This window comes from Dasypus novemcinctus, chromosome 6, assembly GCF_030445035.2.
Source record: "Dasypus novemcinctus isolate mDasNov1 chromosome 6, mDasNov1.1.hap2, whole genome shotgun sequence".
Classification (NCBI taxonomy): Eukaryota; Metazoa; Chordata; class Mammalia; order Cingulata; family Dasypodidae; genus Dasypus; species Dasypus novemcinctus.
The window spans coordinates 18543903-18560703 of record NC_080678.1 but is presented as its reverse complement, the minus strand read 5'-3'; the positions used below and the strand labels follow the sequence as shown (position 1 = coordinate 18560703).

The window sequence follows — 16801 nt, the reverse complement described above, 5'->3', positions numbered from 1 at the left end:
TAGGAGGCTGTCACAGCCGTCTGGGCTTAGCCCGGGCCCATGGGCGAGGGGTGGGAGGGTGTGGATGCAGTCAAGCTGGATTTTAGAGAAGAATCTAGAAGATTTACTGATGGGGCAGATGTGGACGTGCAGTAACGAGGAAGCGGTTCGGGCCACTTTCAGTTGCCCTTATCCCATGGCTCTGTGGACTTTGGGAAAATACCCTGCTTCTCCCAGGAGTTTGCAGCACCCAGCAGGGGGCACGAGTTCTGACAAGAGGAGCACTCCTTCAGCTAAGCGCCCCAGCACAGGGTACAACCCTCACTTGGAGGCCCTGGAAGAGGGACCCCCAGTTTTCTCCTTGAACAACTTCGGACTTGCAAGGCTCGCGGTGCCTGTGGGAATCCCAGGAGATCCTTGGACGCTGCCTAAATTTCAGGGACCATTTCAACACAGCAATTCTACCCCTCCGCAAGCTGTGCATGACATTTCCCTCTCCCCTGCCCAGGAACCCACACTTTTACATAACTACCCTTGTGGGGGAAAGCAATGAAAGAAAACCCTGGAGCAAATAGTGCAACAAGACTATGTAGCACTTAAATAATGCAAGTTCTAGACCCTCCACAGCCAAAATGAAAGTAATGACATAATGTGAGTCGTGACTGCAGCTCATCTAGTGGTTTGCAAAGGCGGTAAACAAAGTGTGCTACCAAATTCAGGGCTGGAAGCTCCCAACCCTATGGACAAATGCCCTTGTTTGCCAAGCCACAACAGGAAACTTAACTGGCTGGCCCATCCTTCTCCGGAATTCACCTGAGAATGAAATTACAAGCTTATCATCAAAAGAATAGAGCTCTCCTCCTCATATTTAAAAAAAAATCACTTCTGCACTGATACTGCTATTTTGGGGAAAGGCCAAACAGCCCAGCTTGTAAACTTCAGAGATGAGCATAGCCAGCAGGTCACTCGCCATCGGTCCCTGTCCTAGGCACTGGCCACTTTCTCATAGTTTTCTTGTGAGGACTCCTTCACTGGTTGACCAGCTGCTTCCTGAGGGCAGGATTAACACCTGTTCTTTCACACCCCTACACCCCCATACCTACTACCTGGGACATGGTGCTCATGAAATGTCATGGGAATAAGTGTCTTTTCCAAAAAGCCAGTATTCACCCCGGACCTGGGCTTTTCTGGGGAGCCTATCCAGGCAGAGGATGGACCAAAAAGCATGCTGGGTCAGGAGATGGGAGGTTTGGTGCCAGCCTCAGACTCCACCTGGCAGGCCGTGTTTTGGTGGCAAGCACGGGTCTCATTGTTTCCCATCCCTGTGTAAGGCTTTGTGGCTGAAGCAGTGGGGGAGAAGCACTCGGAAACAGTAAGGTGCTCTGCAAAGGTGAGCTGGTCCCCATGATGCCTCAGAGGGACATTCTGTAGTTGAGAAGGTGTGATGGTTAGAGCCCCCGGGGAGGAAATGGTCCACATCATACCCTAAGAGAACTGGGCAGGCCAGGAGAGTGGATAGGGAGGTGTAATTACTGACCACAGAGTCACAGACGTCACCCAGCTGTGCTCTCCACACATGGGAAAGGGAGATCAGGGCACAAAGGAGGGAGCTAACTGATAAGCAACCTGTTATTAGGTGATAGGGAATGGTGAGGCCTGAGGCTAACTGCACATTACACACACCCTCTGCTGAAGGCATTCGCATCCAAGTTTTAAAACATGGGCCCCACCAAACACAACAAAATGCTTCTCATGGCCCACAGGTTGAGTTTGAGAGCCCCACAGGCTGAGTTTGAGACCCCTGCAGACTACAGCCTCCACTAGAACATGGATTGTCACATCTGTCTTCTGCCCCTGATGCATCTCAGCACTGAACACAGATCCCAGCCTACCGTAGATGTAATTTAAGTACTAATCAATGGTATTAGTCCTTAAATACCATTGAGCCCATCCTATCTATCCTAGATGTACACAGGGACGAAGCTTCTTTCCAGCTTCTATCTGGCTGTGTGAATTCCTCCCACACCAGTTTGGTCTCACCTTGGTGATCACTTCGGGGAACCGAGTTATGTATATGCCTCAGGTCTCCTACTGACCTAGACGGAAGCAGCCGGCAGAGCGAGCAGGAGGAAGTGGCAGAGCCGCGCTGACAGGAGTAAGCTGTGGTTAAATCCTGCAGCTCACGTCTCCCGGGCACTCTGCTCTCCAGGAAGCTCCACAGGGAAAAGGCTTTTCTTTCCTAATTCCCTAGCGCAGGCTGTTTCTTTTATTTGCGTGCTTATAAAGAGATCACCACCTCACAGGCACCCTGAACCCAGTGTTAAAGGGTGAAGAGGCCTCCCAGCCCGCCCCAGTCCCAGAGGCCTGCCCAGGACATGCTCTCCCAGGGGGGCTGACCAGGCGGCTCAGCGCCTGGGCACCGGGGCAGGGGTCTGTGTCCCTGCCCGTTGCTGGTTAGTAAAACCAACGGTGCACTAAAGAGCCTGTTGGTATCGAGCCCATCCCCTTTAACACACAGCTCTACTCCTCAGCTTGAAAATGGACTGCAGGTGTCATTCTCGGGATGGCGACAGAGCTCTGAGGTTCCACAGGTAGGCCGACAGGATGGGGGCAGGCCTGCCCGCGGGGAGAACCCCTTCTGTCGTGGCGTGTGGTACCTACTGCTTCTCGCAAACGCCCCTTGGGCTGCTCAGCTCTGAGTAAAAGGCTGCCTGAGGGCCAGCCCTTCCCCAGGCCCACGGTGGAAGTCACTGGGGGACAAGCAGCATGTAACCCAGGGGATGGACGAGGCTGGAGAAGCCGGGGGCCCGCACGAGGCATCATCCCAGGGAGGGTCACCTGCCGGGTAACGGGCAAACCCGTCCACCCCCAGCTGAACCGTGTTTCCTAACTACCCGGCCCTCCCCTCCAACCTCAGAGAAGGCTGAGCAATAGTTGACACAGGCACCCTCCACTCCAGGGAGTTCTTCAAAGGGGCAGAGTCAGCAGGACGGCTCCCGAGGAGGCTGGCTGCCTTGTTTGCATAAAGAGGAGTCTAGGGTTTGGCAAAGCAGCTGGGAAAAGCAACAGCAGCAGCACCTGGCCCCAGCAAAAGGCAGGGGCCGTCAGCAGAGGGGATGGCACCGTAAAAAGGAGTTTCTGGGCAGGCTGGGACCCACTGTCCCCCTTTCTCTCCCGCCCCCAGAAGAGCAGACTTAAAACACAGCGTCCCTTTACCCCTGCTGAAGTCTCAAGCCCGGGTTACCAAGCCTGCCAAAGGGTCGGAGTAGAGAAGCAGGGGTTGCAATTTGTCCCCAGACGGCGGGGGAGAACGGGCCCATCCCGGGATTCCATCTCCAGCCCCATCCCAGGATTCCATCTCCAGCCGTCTCACACCACGCCCCATTCAACACCACCTTGCGTTGCCATGGGGACCCTGAACAATTTCCCATTTGTCTTTTTTTTTTTCCCTTCCCCGTTGAAGTCTTGTTTCTGTCAAGACGAACTATTTATCTGTGTTGCATGAAATGTCATGGGTTGTGGGCAAAACCAGGCAAACCCACGCACAAGAAATAATAACCCTTTGATGACGCTCACACAGCTCCCCAAATCTTTAGAAACTGTCAGTGATTAATTTTCTTTTTCCAGCACTGACTTGCTCTCGAGAAGAATTTAACCCTACAAGTGCCAGACAGACAATACCACCCCCACCCCCGGGGCCTGAGTTTGTCAGATTAACTTATTCTCGGGCTAATTTGCAAAGTGATTCCCAGGGCGTGCCTGAGCAGTCATCCCAGGGCAGGGCAAAGATGAAAAGGTCAAGTGGTTCTGTTTCACCTTGTTGCCTCCTGTGGAAGTTTAATCACGCTAAAAAATACTGAAAGTGTCCAGTGTTTAAGGAATCTTCCCACGGTGTGTGTGTGTACTGCAAACGTCAAAGCTTTTTTTTTTTTATGTAAGATTAGCCATTGTGCAAAACTTACTGGTCAAGCAGTTAATCATACATACATCTCATCGAATGGGATGTACACTTCAGTCCTTGCAAATAACACAGCAATGATAAACCCTGCACGGACCTAAGAGTGAGTTCCCATGCTTCCTAAAGCTCTCCTGGGCTCTTTTGTGTGTGTGTATGTGGGGGGCAAATCATGTGTTATAAATTCTTGAAGCTCTTTTAGCTGCAGTTTGGGCATCGGGTGTATCTTCTTCCTCTTCCTCGGTTCGCTTGTGCTTTAAAAACAAGTCAGACTTTAAGAAGCGGCTGTAGCTGTCGTACTTCATGAGATTGAAGATCTAAGGAAGAAAAGAAAAAGCATTTGAAGACTGCGGCTAATCCAGGCCACAAATCATTCTATCAGATATTTATTAGAGACCGACCATATGCCAGGGAATACAGACATGTAGAAACACCTGCAGACAGAGCCTAAGTAAGCCATGTGCTAGACAAAGCAGATTTCCTGGATGTTTGGGTCAATATTCTCAAGGAATATACAACTTAGAGGGTCACAAGAATGAATAGATCTTTATTTTCCACTGAAGTATAGACTTAACAATACTGATTCATAGCTTTTATCAAGTGGTCCTCTAAGAACCTCTGCTTTACTCGGATAATTAATAAAGGCATGCATTTCTCCAGGTGCTTGAGAGAACAGAAAAGAAACCATGGGATAGAGACAGTGAAGCTATAGGGCCACTTTTAGGTCAGAAGCCACCACTATCTTTAAGGCTCCCAGTAAGTCAGGCATCCAAGATTTCAAACAAATCTATTATTATGCCAAGAAACAAAATGAGGTTTATTCAACGCAGGGCAGGAGAGTAAACCTACAATCTTAGCAAGGAGAGACTTCAGGCACAGCCCCTAATTTTAAAAGGCAGCAGTCAGCTACAGAACGCAAATGCATGTGCAAAGAGCTGGGGCGGACCCCTGAGCAAGCTTAAACGCCCCATTTAGGGGGTTGCCACTTTCTGTCCCCAAAAGAGCACCCCGGCCATCCACTGGACTGATCTCACCTACTATACTGGCTTCCCGTGGCTGCTAGAACAAAGTACCACATACTGGGTGGCTTAGGCAACCGCTCTGATTCCCTCACAGTTCCAGAGGCCAGAAGTCGGCACTTCCCCCCAAGGCTCTAGCGGAGGAGCCTTCCTGGCCTCTTGAGCCTCTGGTGGCTCCTGGTGGCCCCTGGCCTGTGGCCGCACCACCCCAGGCTCCGCCTCCATCTTCACGTGGCCTTCTCTGTGCATCCCGCCTCCTTTTCTTACCAGGATGCCCGTCAGTGGACTTCGGGCCCTTCCTAACCCCGTAACCTCACATTAGCTTCATCACATCTACAAAAGCTCCTCTTTCCAAATGAGGTCACATTCTGGGTTTGGGTGGACACGAATTTGGGGGGACGCTACTCAATCCACTGCACCTACCCTCACCCCACACCAAGCCATCCTTCCCCAGCCCCCTGATCTGCAAAAGGAGTGGGGAGAGGAGAAGAGGAACACATTTTCCAGCAGACAAGGGATATAATCTCTTCTGAGAAAGCTCTTCCCATTCGTCTCTCTCGTCTTGGACCTTTCAACTTAACTTCCAGAACATTCTGTCGACTAACAATTCACACCATGCACCCTGGTGCCTTCACTCACTGAACTAACATGGGTCAACAAGACGGAAAGTTCCGGAGGTGTCTAGAATGTCACTCACTGCTGGGTGTGGTCATCAAGTGGATGGGAAAACCCTGATGACTTTGAAGCATGCCCTTCAACACACACGCAAACCATTTTGTAACTTAAACATCTGACGGGGGCTAAGGACCTTGAACATCTGCTTGGGGGATGGCAGGTGCCCCTGGAGAGAACCTTCGGCCTTTACCCCTTCATTTTCCCAACCCAAGATGGCATCAGCTACGGTAACAACGCCAGTCATTTTGCTATGAACGGCGTCCACAGCCTAAGGAAAGACTGAGGATTTTTGGTTTTCCTTTAATGAGTAAAGGTACTGCCTGCCCTTCTCCTGGTGCTTCCCAGAATTGCCAAAGATCTCCACCTGCTCAGAAACACCATGTCCCTTAAGCCTCCGTCCGTGCCTCTCCACAGCAGTTACCTATTTTGTAGCAATCCTAGACGTGATTATCATTTGCCAAAATTTGGAGAAATCATTAAAAAAAATAAAAATTAAAAAACTCCCAGGAAATTCAAAATTCACAAGCCTGGGAGGCAGGTTGAGGAATGCCATGATCATATGGCACCCCTTCTCCCCCACACACAAGTGGGTGAAGCATCCCTCACCAACTGCATTAACCAGCCCTCCCTGGCACAAGGGAAGTTTTAGGTTCCCCCCCAGCTCAAAGTCTGGAACGGATGCTCAAAGTGTGCTGAACGACACCAGCTTCCTGAGTGACCCCCCGCCCCGGCATCCAGTGCGTAGCCCCTCCTGCACCCAGCCCCGCGGCAGATGGAACCCACCTGCCTAAGCAGGATGCGCTGCAGCCCCAGTGTCTCGTCTGAGCTCTTGGCGTGTGGGAACCGAACATCCTGTTTGCCGGTCTGGCTCTGAGACATCAAAGGAGAGAAGAAAAAGGCGCAACTGGAACCCCCCACCCCCGCCCCCGGGCCAGAGGAGGCGGGGAGGAGGGGGGAAGGGGCTGCACCAGCCAAAAGGCTGGAACTTGACTGGAACGAGCTGAGCCAGCTCAGAGGGGAAGGGGCTGCTGGGTTTTAACAAGAGCCTAAGGGCCACTCCCTGCCACCGCCAAGTGTGAAAAGCCCGGAGAGAAAACTTGGGAGCCCCTGGCCACCTCTTGGTGCTGCAGTGGAGGCAGCTGCGCTGGCTGGGATCTGAGGACGGAGGAGGTGGCTCCCAGTAGCCCCATCTTTCCGGGCTCTGAGCTGCCTGCTGGCTCCACCTGGGGTCCTCCCGTCCCAGAGCCCCTCATGGATGATGATGCCCAGAAAGATGGTTTGAAAAATGGAGACGCCTCCTTCGATCTCTTTCAAGGAAGTCTGCGCAGCTTCTCACCGCAGCCTTCTTTATCCTGGCGGCGAGTGGCCGCGAGCAGGTCTGGTACATGTATACCGAGTAGGAACCGCCCAACGGGCACCCAGAGGTGGGAGCAATGCTGCCATGGGCGCCTTCCAGTGGACACCTAGGAGCGCCAGCCTCCTACTAAGCATTCTCTCAGTTATGTATGTGTGTGGGGGGGTAAAAGTGGGAAAGAAACCTCCCCAAGAGCGTCCCCTGAAATTCATGTCCACCCAGAACCTCAGGAGGTGATCTTATTTGGAAATAGGGTTAGTTAAGGATCTGCGAGTGGGATCACCCTGGATTTAAGGTGGGCCCGAAATCCAATGACTGGTGACCTCGGAAGAGGAGAGGACACCCAGAGAGACACAGCGAGGGACGACGGCCACGTGCAGACCATGGCGGAGACCGAGTGATGCTGCTACGAGCCCAGGATGCCAAGGATGACTGGGAGCCCCAAAAGCTTGGAAGGATCTCCCCCTAGGGCCCTCAGAGAGAGCATGGCCCCTGGACTGAGGACGTACAGCCTCCAGAACTGTGAGAGAACAAATTGCAGTGCGTGGTCATTTGTTCCGACAGCTCCAGGAAGCGCCGGCCAGCTGACAGGGTTCATCTCACGCCTACACACGCACAGGGCAGGAGCCGGTCTTAGTGGTCCCAGATGGTTCCACACACACCCAGACCCCCTCCGGGAGCACTGACCTCATCCAGCGCTGTCAGACTCCTGAAGCTGCTTGCAGGGAAGAGAAAGTCCAAAGTGGACACAAAGCTGGGGCGGCAGTGGCAGGAAGCATCAGAGCAAAGCCAAAAGCAGACGGTCAATTCAAGAGACAGGCGGCCAGTGGAGGAGGAAAGCAAGCTGGCAGCCACGATGTATTTGGAACTTTTTTTTTTTTTGGCCAAGGCAGCTGCGGCTCAGCGGGGTTTGGGGTTTTGGCAGCCCCATCCAGGAGCTGCGTGCCTGGAGGGTAAACTGTTTAGCCCCGTTGCCTTGGGATCCAGTCCTGCAGGCAGCTGGCGGCAGGACTCTGGGTGAAAAGTGAGAAGGAAGCCTTCCTCCCGCGGGTGAGCAACTGAGCAGGAGGGCCGTCCTCCAGGCTACCCCCCTCTGCAAATCCCAGGCGGCGACTCATCGGAATTTTCCTTTTTGCAAGGAGAAATGTCCAACTGCAGGGTTCGACTGGGCGGAAGCTGATGTTCCAGAAAGGATTCCCTCACTGACGCAGACGGCGGAACCTGCCTCGAAGGCCCCTCAGGGAACATTTCATCACTGTCCCCATTAATTGCATTTCCAGCCTAATAAATATTTGAACAGTTCTCTGAAGACACGTACATCTAGAGACTCAAACTAAACGCTGCATCCTCCTTGCTTTTCGAAACTCTCTGCCATGCTATTTCAACCGGGTACAAGGAGAGAAACAAAATTCCTTTAATGCAACAGAAAAAGTTGTTTTACTGTGATTTCACATTTGCTTCAAGAACTCTGATTAGTTTTCACACGAAATTGTGGACAGGCGGCGGCCAGCACTGCCGCCTCTGCATCACGGCTCTGTGCAGACTGTATACAAGCGGGAAGAAGGCACGCCCGACTCCCTCCCGGCCTCACCGACGAAAGGACAGAATTGGCCAGGCCCCGGAGAGGCTCTTGGGGCAAGGCGCAAGCAGGGATGTCCCAGCCCTGAGATGAAGGACCCTCTTCTGATGTGGGAACGGGGAGCACCCAGAAGGTGTGCGGGCAGGCGGGCAGGGCGCAGGGGAGACGACAGGGCTTCTAAGGCAGCCCGTGCCCCCAGGCGCCAAGCAGGGCACCCACAGGGCCGTGCCCCCACCCAGAAGGGCGCTGCCGCTTCCTGGACAGGCCCACCAGGGGTGGGTGACTGGTCAGGGAAGGGATCAGAACTCCAGACAAACCCTAGACATGGCCTGGGGCAAAGTTCCCTCCCAGGCCCCGAGGCAGGGCATCCTGCGCGTGCAGCCATCTCTGCACTTGTCCCTGGAGTCGACAATCCTGAATCCAAAGCCCGAGGGACATGCCTTCTTCTCAGAGCAAAGGCGTTTTCTCCTTTTGCTTTTTGCCGTCAGGAGCGTGAATGTTGTTCTGGAGCCTTTGCCACTTTTCCAATTCCCCTAAACCCTTTTTTAAAGTTTTTTCAAAAAAATCCCAAAGTATGTCAAATACAGCCCTTTATACCCCTCCACTCATAAAGCAAACGGCTGTGGTAGACCTGGGGGGTTGACTTTCCTTCCATTTGAACTTAACACCATGACCTGCCCTTTGTGGCTTTGCACGCTAGAAAAATGCCAATTTCTGGACTGGGCTTGATCTTTAGGGACTAATGTCAGCTGGCAACCAGGACTGAAAGGTCCGGAACGCCAGGCTCTCGCCTTCTCTCCGCAGGCCAGGAGAGGCACCCGCGATCTCTTTCAGGCCAACGTCTCATTTGGAGAAATGAGGGGCTGGGGAGGGACGGGCCCCTGCATGACCCCCGGAGACAAGGCAGCCCCTCTCCCACCCGGGTCCCCACCAGCTCGTCCAGCCCTTCTTATTGATGTCTAAAAAGAAGTGTTTCTCACATCCTGGGTTCTGGGGAAATTCAAAGACACTACGCTGCTAAAAAGAACCCCAATTCATGGCTCTTTTCTCTGTCGAGGATGTGGCTGGAGTGCTGACATCTCTGAAGTCATTTTTTTCAGCATCGGAAGGCTGGGGACTGCCTTTCCAGGGGGGAAGCCACCTCCACTCCGCCTTCCTCAGCATAGGCTCCAGCACCAACCCTGAAGGGCAGGGGCCGGCTTCCGGCAGCACGCGGAATCCTGCTTTGGTGTGCAGGCTTCGGAACCCCTAAAACGAGGACCCCCCCTTCCCTTCAAACCTGTGACCTCCTTTCACAGGAACTGAGAAAGTAGTTCTCTAAAGTTAAAGTTGCCTTCTGCGGATGATCTTTGCAGGGTGTTTTTGTTTTTGAGTTTTTTAGGAGGTACTGGGGGTTAAACCCAGGTCCATGTCCGTGGGAAGCAGGTGCTCAACCACTGAGCTGCAGATGCTCTTGACCTCCCGTCTTCACAGACCTCTTTGCTGTTCCAGAATTCAAACCAGCGCCCTCAGCGAGAAAAAGGTTGTGAACTGGTGCTGAGAAACCGTGCGACCAAAATTCTGCTTTAAATCTTTGACATGGCACAAACTCAAGTCTCTGAGCAGATTTCAAAGTGCACTATTCTTAAATGCTATCAGAGAAGGGTCTGGAAGGAGACACACCATGATATAGTTACCACTAGGGAATGAGAGGAAAGAGGTGGGGCCTGGGAGATTTTAACTTTATCTTCAAATCCTCCTGAGTTACTTGAATTTTCTTTTCTTTATCTTTATAATGACCATGCACTAACTTAACAGTTAAAAGTCATTTAAAAAGTGAATTCAGGGAAGTGGATGTGGCTCAAGTGACAAGGCCTCCGCCTACAATATGGGAGGCCCCAGGTTCGATCCCTGTGGCCTCCTGGTAAAAAAGAAGAGAAAGCGCGCCTGTACAGTGAGCCAGTGTCCACGCAGCAAGCTGAGTGCCCACATGGGTGCCCGCGTGGCGAGCCAGTGCCCACGCAAGTGAGTCACGTGGCAAGATGACGACACAATAAAAGAGAGATGAAGGGGGAAGTCAAGGTGAAGCACAGCAGAGACCAGGAACTGAGGAGGCGCACGTGATAAGGAACCTCTCTCCATATCAGAGGTTCCTAGGATCAAATCCCGGTGAATCCTAGAGGAGAAAGACAAGAAGAGAAGACAAAAAGAGAAATACAGAAGATCACACAGCGAATGGACACAGATGGCAAAAACAGCAAGGTGGGGGAGGGGGAGGAGAAGGAAAAAAAAGTGAATTCATCCAGAATCCTGAGTGACACTGGATGATTTGAGCTGCCCTTCCTCCGTGCATAGCCACTAGGCTGCCAAGGCCAGTACAGATGGACACTGAAATTTCTTTTACAAAGAAAACCAAGTTAGACAGGACGTGACTGGTTGACTCCTTCGCATTATGGCTCAGTCCTTTTATTAAAAATGTATTCAGTTTTACAAATATATATATATATATGTCTATATAGGTAAGAGAGTAAAGAGTTTATTAAGAAAACAAAACAAAAAACGAGATAAGTACACAACCCGAGACACAGGTGTGGGTGTGCTACAGCGTGCGACGCGCACGTGGGGCCCCAGGTTAGACCTTCTAAGGCCCTTTCTTTCCTCCTCCCCTTTCCTAATGTTCGCTGCTCTGACTGGTTGCCCCATCTGTTTGCTCTCAGGGGGCCAAGGGACAAATATTTTTAAATAGCTTTCTCTGATGAGATATAATTCACATGCCATTCGATTCACCCATGGAAAGTGCAGTTCAGTGGCTTTTAGTAAATGCAGACATGCACAGCAATCACCACGTCAACTCTAGAACCTTTTCCATCACCTCAAGAAGAAACCCCTGTAGATGTCACTTCCTGTTATGGGTTGAATTGTATCACCCCAAAAATACATTCGGGTCTGAACCCCACGTGCTGTGAATGGAAACAGGATCTTCGGAGATGCGATTAGTCAAGACGAGGTCAGACTGGACTGGGGTGTTCTTACAAGACGAGAACAATCGGAACTCAGAGACCGACACAGAGGGCAGGGCCACGGGAGGACGGGGGCCGAGGTGGACGGGCTTCGGCTGCGCGCCCAGGGCTGCCCAGGACCGGGAAGGCCAGACGCCAAGAAGGGGGCAAGGAAGGATTCTCCCCCGCGAGCTCAGAGGGAGCGCGGCCCCGCCGACACCGGGATTTCAGCATCGACGTTGAGTTTCTGCTGTCTGAGCCACCCAGCCCGTGGGAACGCAGACACTCCCCTACTCCCAACCCCACCCAAGCCTGAGCACCCACCTTCTGTCTCGACAGGTTCCCCTACTCTGGACCTTCCTACAAGTGGGAGCTCGGAGTGGGAGCACGGGTGCGGGCCGCTGTGGCTGGCCTCTGACTTAGCCTCATGCCCTGAGTTCCTCCACGTCGAGCAGGCCTCAGCGCCTCATTCCTTCTCACCGCGACAGCTGAATCCCAGGGCCTGAGTAACCGATGGAAATGCTGCAGAAGCAGCCAGCGCTGGGGGACAAGGGGGGAGCATGACCAAGAAGGGGCGACGAATGTCTAAAAGGGAAAGGAGGCGAGAGCTTCGGTCCTAAATGCCAAAGACAGTAACGCGACTGCCTGCATCCAGCAAAGGGAAATGGCAGCACAGACGAGGAGCTGGGCGGGAAAACACGAACTCAGAGGCGGAAAAACTGCATTTCCAAGCACTACTGCTCTGTGTGGAGGACTGTTCCTGGGGGGCTGGTGGCCTGGCAGGAAGAGTCCTGAAGAACCAGACGCTCTGGACCCTAGTCCCGCTCCCAGGTCCCCCAGCTGTGCCTTGGGCGGGTCGCGTGGCCTGCCCACACCAGCAGATGTCCTCTTGTAAACTGAGGTGACGGGTCCCACCTTCCCCACGCCCTGAGGGTCAAGTCAGATGCACACACCAACGCACCGCGCAAAGCGTGAGGCGGTTGAATCTTAGTGTTTTCCCAGAATACACTATGGAGAAAACAAGCATACATGTTTCTTGCTGTGCTTTAGGTGGGAACTGGAGGCTCTGCGGGGTGCAGCATGAGCTCTGACACATTCTTGGAGGGGCGGTCAGATTAAGGCAGGGTTTCTCAAGCTCAGCATGATCCACGTCGCGGTCTGGATAATCCTCTGTCATGGGCCAGTCCTGTGCCCTGCAAGACGTTTAGCAGCACCCCTGGCCTCTGCCCACTAGATGCCCATAGCACAACCTGCCCCCCCCAGTTCCCTGTGGTGAGAAACAAAAGTACCTCCAGACTTTGCCCAATGTCCCCTGGAGGGCAAAACCGCCCCCGGGGAGCCACTGCACTGCGCTGAAGTTCATGTTCATGTTACATTCTAAAGCACAGGAAGAGTTTACCAGTCACAGAGGCTGACTACGTGAAGGAAGCATGTCACAACTGCCGTATCATCATCCCCATTTCACAAAGGAGGAAAGTGAGGCACAGGAAGAGGCTGAATCTTGACCAAGGGCTCATAGCTTCTAAGGTCAAACAAGGGGGGAAAAGTCCTGCTGAGGCTGTGTTTATCAGGCAGTGACTTTGTGACACCGGGGCGTGGAAGGCTGCAGGCTGCTCTGCAGCGTAGCACAGAGGCAGCAAAGCATTTGCCAAAAGCCCCATGTTACGGTGAGGACATGGAAGCCACGCTAAGAAACGGGACCCACCCGGGGTCAGGTGGAGGCAGCATGGGAGCATGGGCTCCCACTCCCCCCTCGTGGCTCACGTGCTGGCCCGACACGGAGTGACGATGACGGAGAATCAAGTTGGCTTCCAGGACGTGATGACGGGGTGGGGTGAGAGTGTCCAAAGGCAAGTTGGGCCACATGGGATGAGCAACCAGCCGTGGTCAGGAGGCCAAGGGTTTGCAGCTGATTATCTAGTAACAGAGACGGCTCTGCACTAAGGCATCCCCGTTTCCTTGCCCAGCTGCTGAGGGACAGGCACAGCCAGAGCTGGAAAGCAGAGTCAAGCTGCCCAGCCTTCGAGAGACCCAAACCTTCTTAGCCTGACTGGCACATTCTGTAAAGAGCCACTGGGCAAAATCCCTGAAATTAAACTGGTCAACACAGTTTCAGGGCCTGAGCTGGGCCAACCCCTCCAGCCTTAGCTCCCATCCACCCCCCACCACCCACTACACTTCAGCTGCACTGACCTTTCTAGTCAGTGCACCCAGCCAGCCGAGGCCTGCCTCAGGGCCTTTGCACTTGCCTCTCCTTGGCAGGATCTGCCCCAGGTCTTTCACCTGGCTTCTCCTACTTATGCAGGTCTTTGGTCATCTCTTCAGGGAGCCCTCCCTGATTACCAGATCCAAAGCAGACCCCTTCTAGCCACTCTTGGCCCATCACCCTGGGGTGTTTCCTTCTTAGATTTATCTTTCTCTGAAGTGGTCTGTTCGTTATTTGTCTCCACCAATCAGCATGGAAGCCCCACAGGCATGGTCCTCTCTGCACCCCCCAGTCCCTAATACCACCCGTAGTACACAATAGGCATAAAGGAGTGAGTGAGTGAAGAAACAGACAAGCCAGCCAATCAACCAGAACTGAACTAGACCCCTCAGGAGTGGATTTTTAATGGAAGAAAAGAGGCTGCAGGGAATTGCAACTCCACAGGGAAACCAGGTCTTTGTAAGGTAGCCTTCTTCCTCCCTGCTTCCCACAGCCGAAACGTGCCCAGCCGCTGACTCCACGTTAAAGTACCAAAGACATGGCCACAGGCCCACCCACCCGCTCCCGCCACCTCCCCTGCCTTCACGATCCCTATTTTTTATCAAAAGCTTATTAAAACGTATAAACCACTCTTCACAGGATATGCTGACCGTGATTTAACATTTGCCCTATGACTTGGGGGTCCCTGGGCCCACCGATCGGGTCACCAACCCGCAGCACAGCGTGGGGCTGTGGGCCCCCTCCTCGGCGGCTCCAGATCACTGTGCTGTGGTTTTGCGTTTAGCATCACTTTCGTGTTTAGCATCACCTCCTCCCTGGCTGCTAGTTACCCCTGCTTGCCGCCCATCACTCTCCACCCTCTAATAACTCTCCGGGTGACACCTTCTAATCTGCAGTGGACTGGAAATGCAGAATGGGTTATAACTGTGTAAACGGAGAACCAACAGGATCTGAGCGAGGACCCGAGGAGCGCTTGTTTAAGCAAGAAGCCTGGAGGTCGGGTCATCTCGGTCCAAGTTCAGGACTGCCCAGGTCCGTCTGGGTTCTGGACTGGGGCTCTATAGAGCAGAGGCCGCCATGCCCACACCCTGCAGAGCAGCGGGCAGCTCATGCCGCCAGGAGCCGGACGGTTGGAAGTTTTCCTGGCGGGCGGGTGTTGAAAGCACAGAAAGCGGACGGCTCAGGCGGCTCCGTGGTCACGATCTCCCACGATCTCCACGAAGCCGAAGCCCCAGGGGCTTTTCAAGGTGATGTGAAATCCTGTGGTTCTAGTCATGCTACCTGGGCTCCCATCTCCTCCGCTCTCAGGAACACAGGGTGCTCACGGGGAACGGCGAGACCCGCACACAGCACCGAGCAGACACAGCGACGGTCACCAGTGAGGCCCCTCGGGGGCAGCTTTCATGAGCCACGGCACCCAGAGGCCCTCCCCGGGCTCGCGGTGCATCAGCTCAGACTCCAAATACCTTGTTTTCACCCAGTTATGTCTTGGGAAGATTGCTAGTGTCTCTTTCTCCCTCTCAAGTAATTTTTAGCAACAGGCATCAAAGTTCTCTTTTATATTAAATAGTTGGAACTACATTAAACCACATTGGTAGTATGTATATAGCACAAGTATATAGATATTTTTTTAAAAGATGGCAACTATAGGTATCAAATGTTATTTAGTGCTTATATCCAGGTGTGGATTATGAGCAATTCCTCTCTATGTTTTGTTGTCTTTTTTTTTTAGAGGAGTTGTAGGTTTACAAAAAGTCATGCCCAAATTAGAGGGTTCCTATTATTTTGGTTTTCCAAACTTTTATAATTAGATGAAAGTTGCTTTTAAAATTATTTTGTTTGGCATTAAAAAAAAAAAAATTCCTGTCCCTTGTGTTCCCTCCTTTTGGTACCAGCTAAATTTTCAGTGTATGAATCCAGAGTTCTGGCTCCATTCTGAGTCTCTCTGCAGGTCTAACCACAGGTGCTCTGGATTCTTGGGAGCCTGTCCCTCCACCCAAGCAAATCAGCCTGTCTCATCCCTCGCTGCCTTGACTGCTTCTGTAGGCATGGGAAATGGAGTCACTTGTATTTACGTGGCATTTTCAATCTCTGTCTTCCACCTAGCCACATGGGGTTTGGAGAAACAGGAGGCCGTGAGAGTAGGAGAGAGCAGTAAGTGTGAACCCTGTCTCCAGTACTTCCTGCTACTGGTGTGACTTCATGCTCACAAATGACTTACTCTTCCTGAATCTTGCTTTTCTCATCAGCAAAATGAGAGATTAAATGAGATAATACCTGTTGGATGTGGCATCAGGAACAGAGAGCAGCCACTGAGCACCTCGGTATGCTGGGGCTTCAGTAAGGGTTCTCGACCCTGGCTACTCTTCAAAGTGCCCCAGTAAGCTTTTAAAAGATTCTGAGGTCCAAGTGGGGCCAGGGATCCCCATGTAGCAACTGCCACAAGGACTGGCTTTGCACCATACATTCCACTTCCTTTTCACTCCACAAATCCAGGCCGTGCTTCCCATTTGGCTCAAAATCACCACCTCCAGGAGGTCCTCAGCAGGGCTCCCATGCTAAGTCGAGTTCCTTCAACACTCGTATTTGATTCAAAATTCATGTGGAATTTGCATTCGCCATCATTGGAAAACATTCTCAAATTCCTTCTTACATTTGTATTTTCTACCTGTAATTTGTTTCCTGCTTGATGAAGAACAAAGATGAGGCCTCCTGGGTGCTAGGACATGCTCCAGGCTCTGTGCAGACACCAGATGGTCCAAAAAGGCAAACCAAAGTTTCAGCAGGTGGTTCTCAAAGTGTAACCCCAGAACCCACAGCATCAGCGTCACCTCGGAGCTTATCAGGACCGCCAAGTCTCGGCCCACCCTGGATCCGCTGCATTTAGTGGTTAACTCTAGGCATCTGTTTTAACAAGCCCTCCAGTGATTCTGGGCATGTTCAAGTTTGAGGACTGCTGGGTTAAGGGAAAAGCTCATTTGCACCTGGATGCCAAGCAGAAGAATATGATGCTGCTCCAAAAGAAGGGGGCAGCCTGAAATCTGCATGTGTTCTGT

The 16801-nt window shown here is 52.5% G+C and overlaps 1 protein-coding gene across 4 annotated transcripts in view; it reads right to left on the bottom strand.

Annotated features, from left to right (window-relative positions):
* Positions 1-3784: 3784 nt before the first annotated feature.
* RGS10 (regulator of G protein signaling 10) overlaps positions 3785-16801 on the bottom strand; it is a 37691-nt gene continuing 24674 nt past the window's right edge. For 2 of the 4 annotated variants that reach the window (XM_012526068.3, XM_012526074.4), the window contains exons 5-6: positions 6412-6498; positions 3785-4251 (exon numbers count right to left, since the gene is read on the bottom strand). In XM_012526068.3, the coding sequence (XP_012381522.2) occupies positions 4105-4251; positions 6412-6498 (234 nt within the window). In that variant the 3' untranslated portion in view covers positions 3785-4104. The remainder of the gene's footprint in view (positions 4252-6411; positions 6499-16801) is intronic. The other 2 variants (XM_004447722.4, XM_004447724.5) reach the window with 1 other exon arrangement.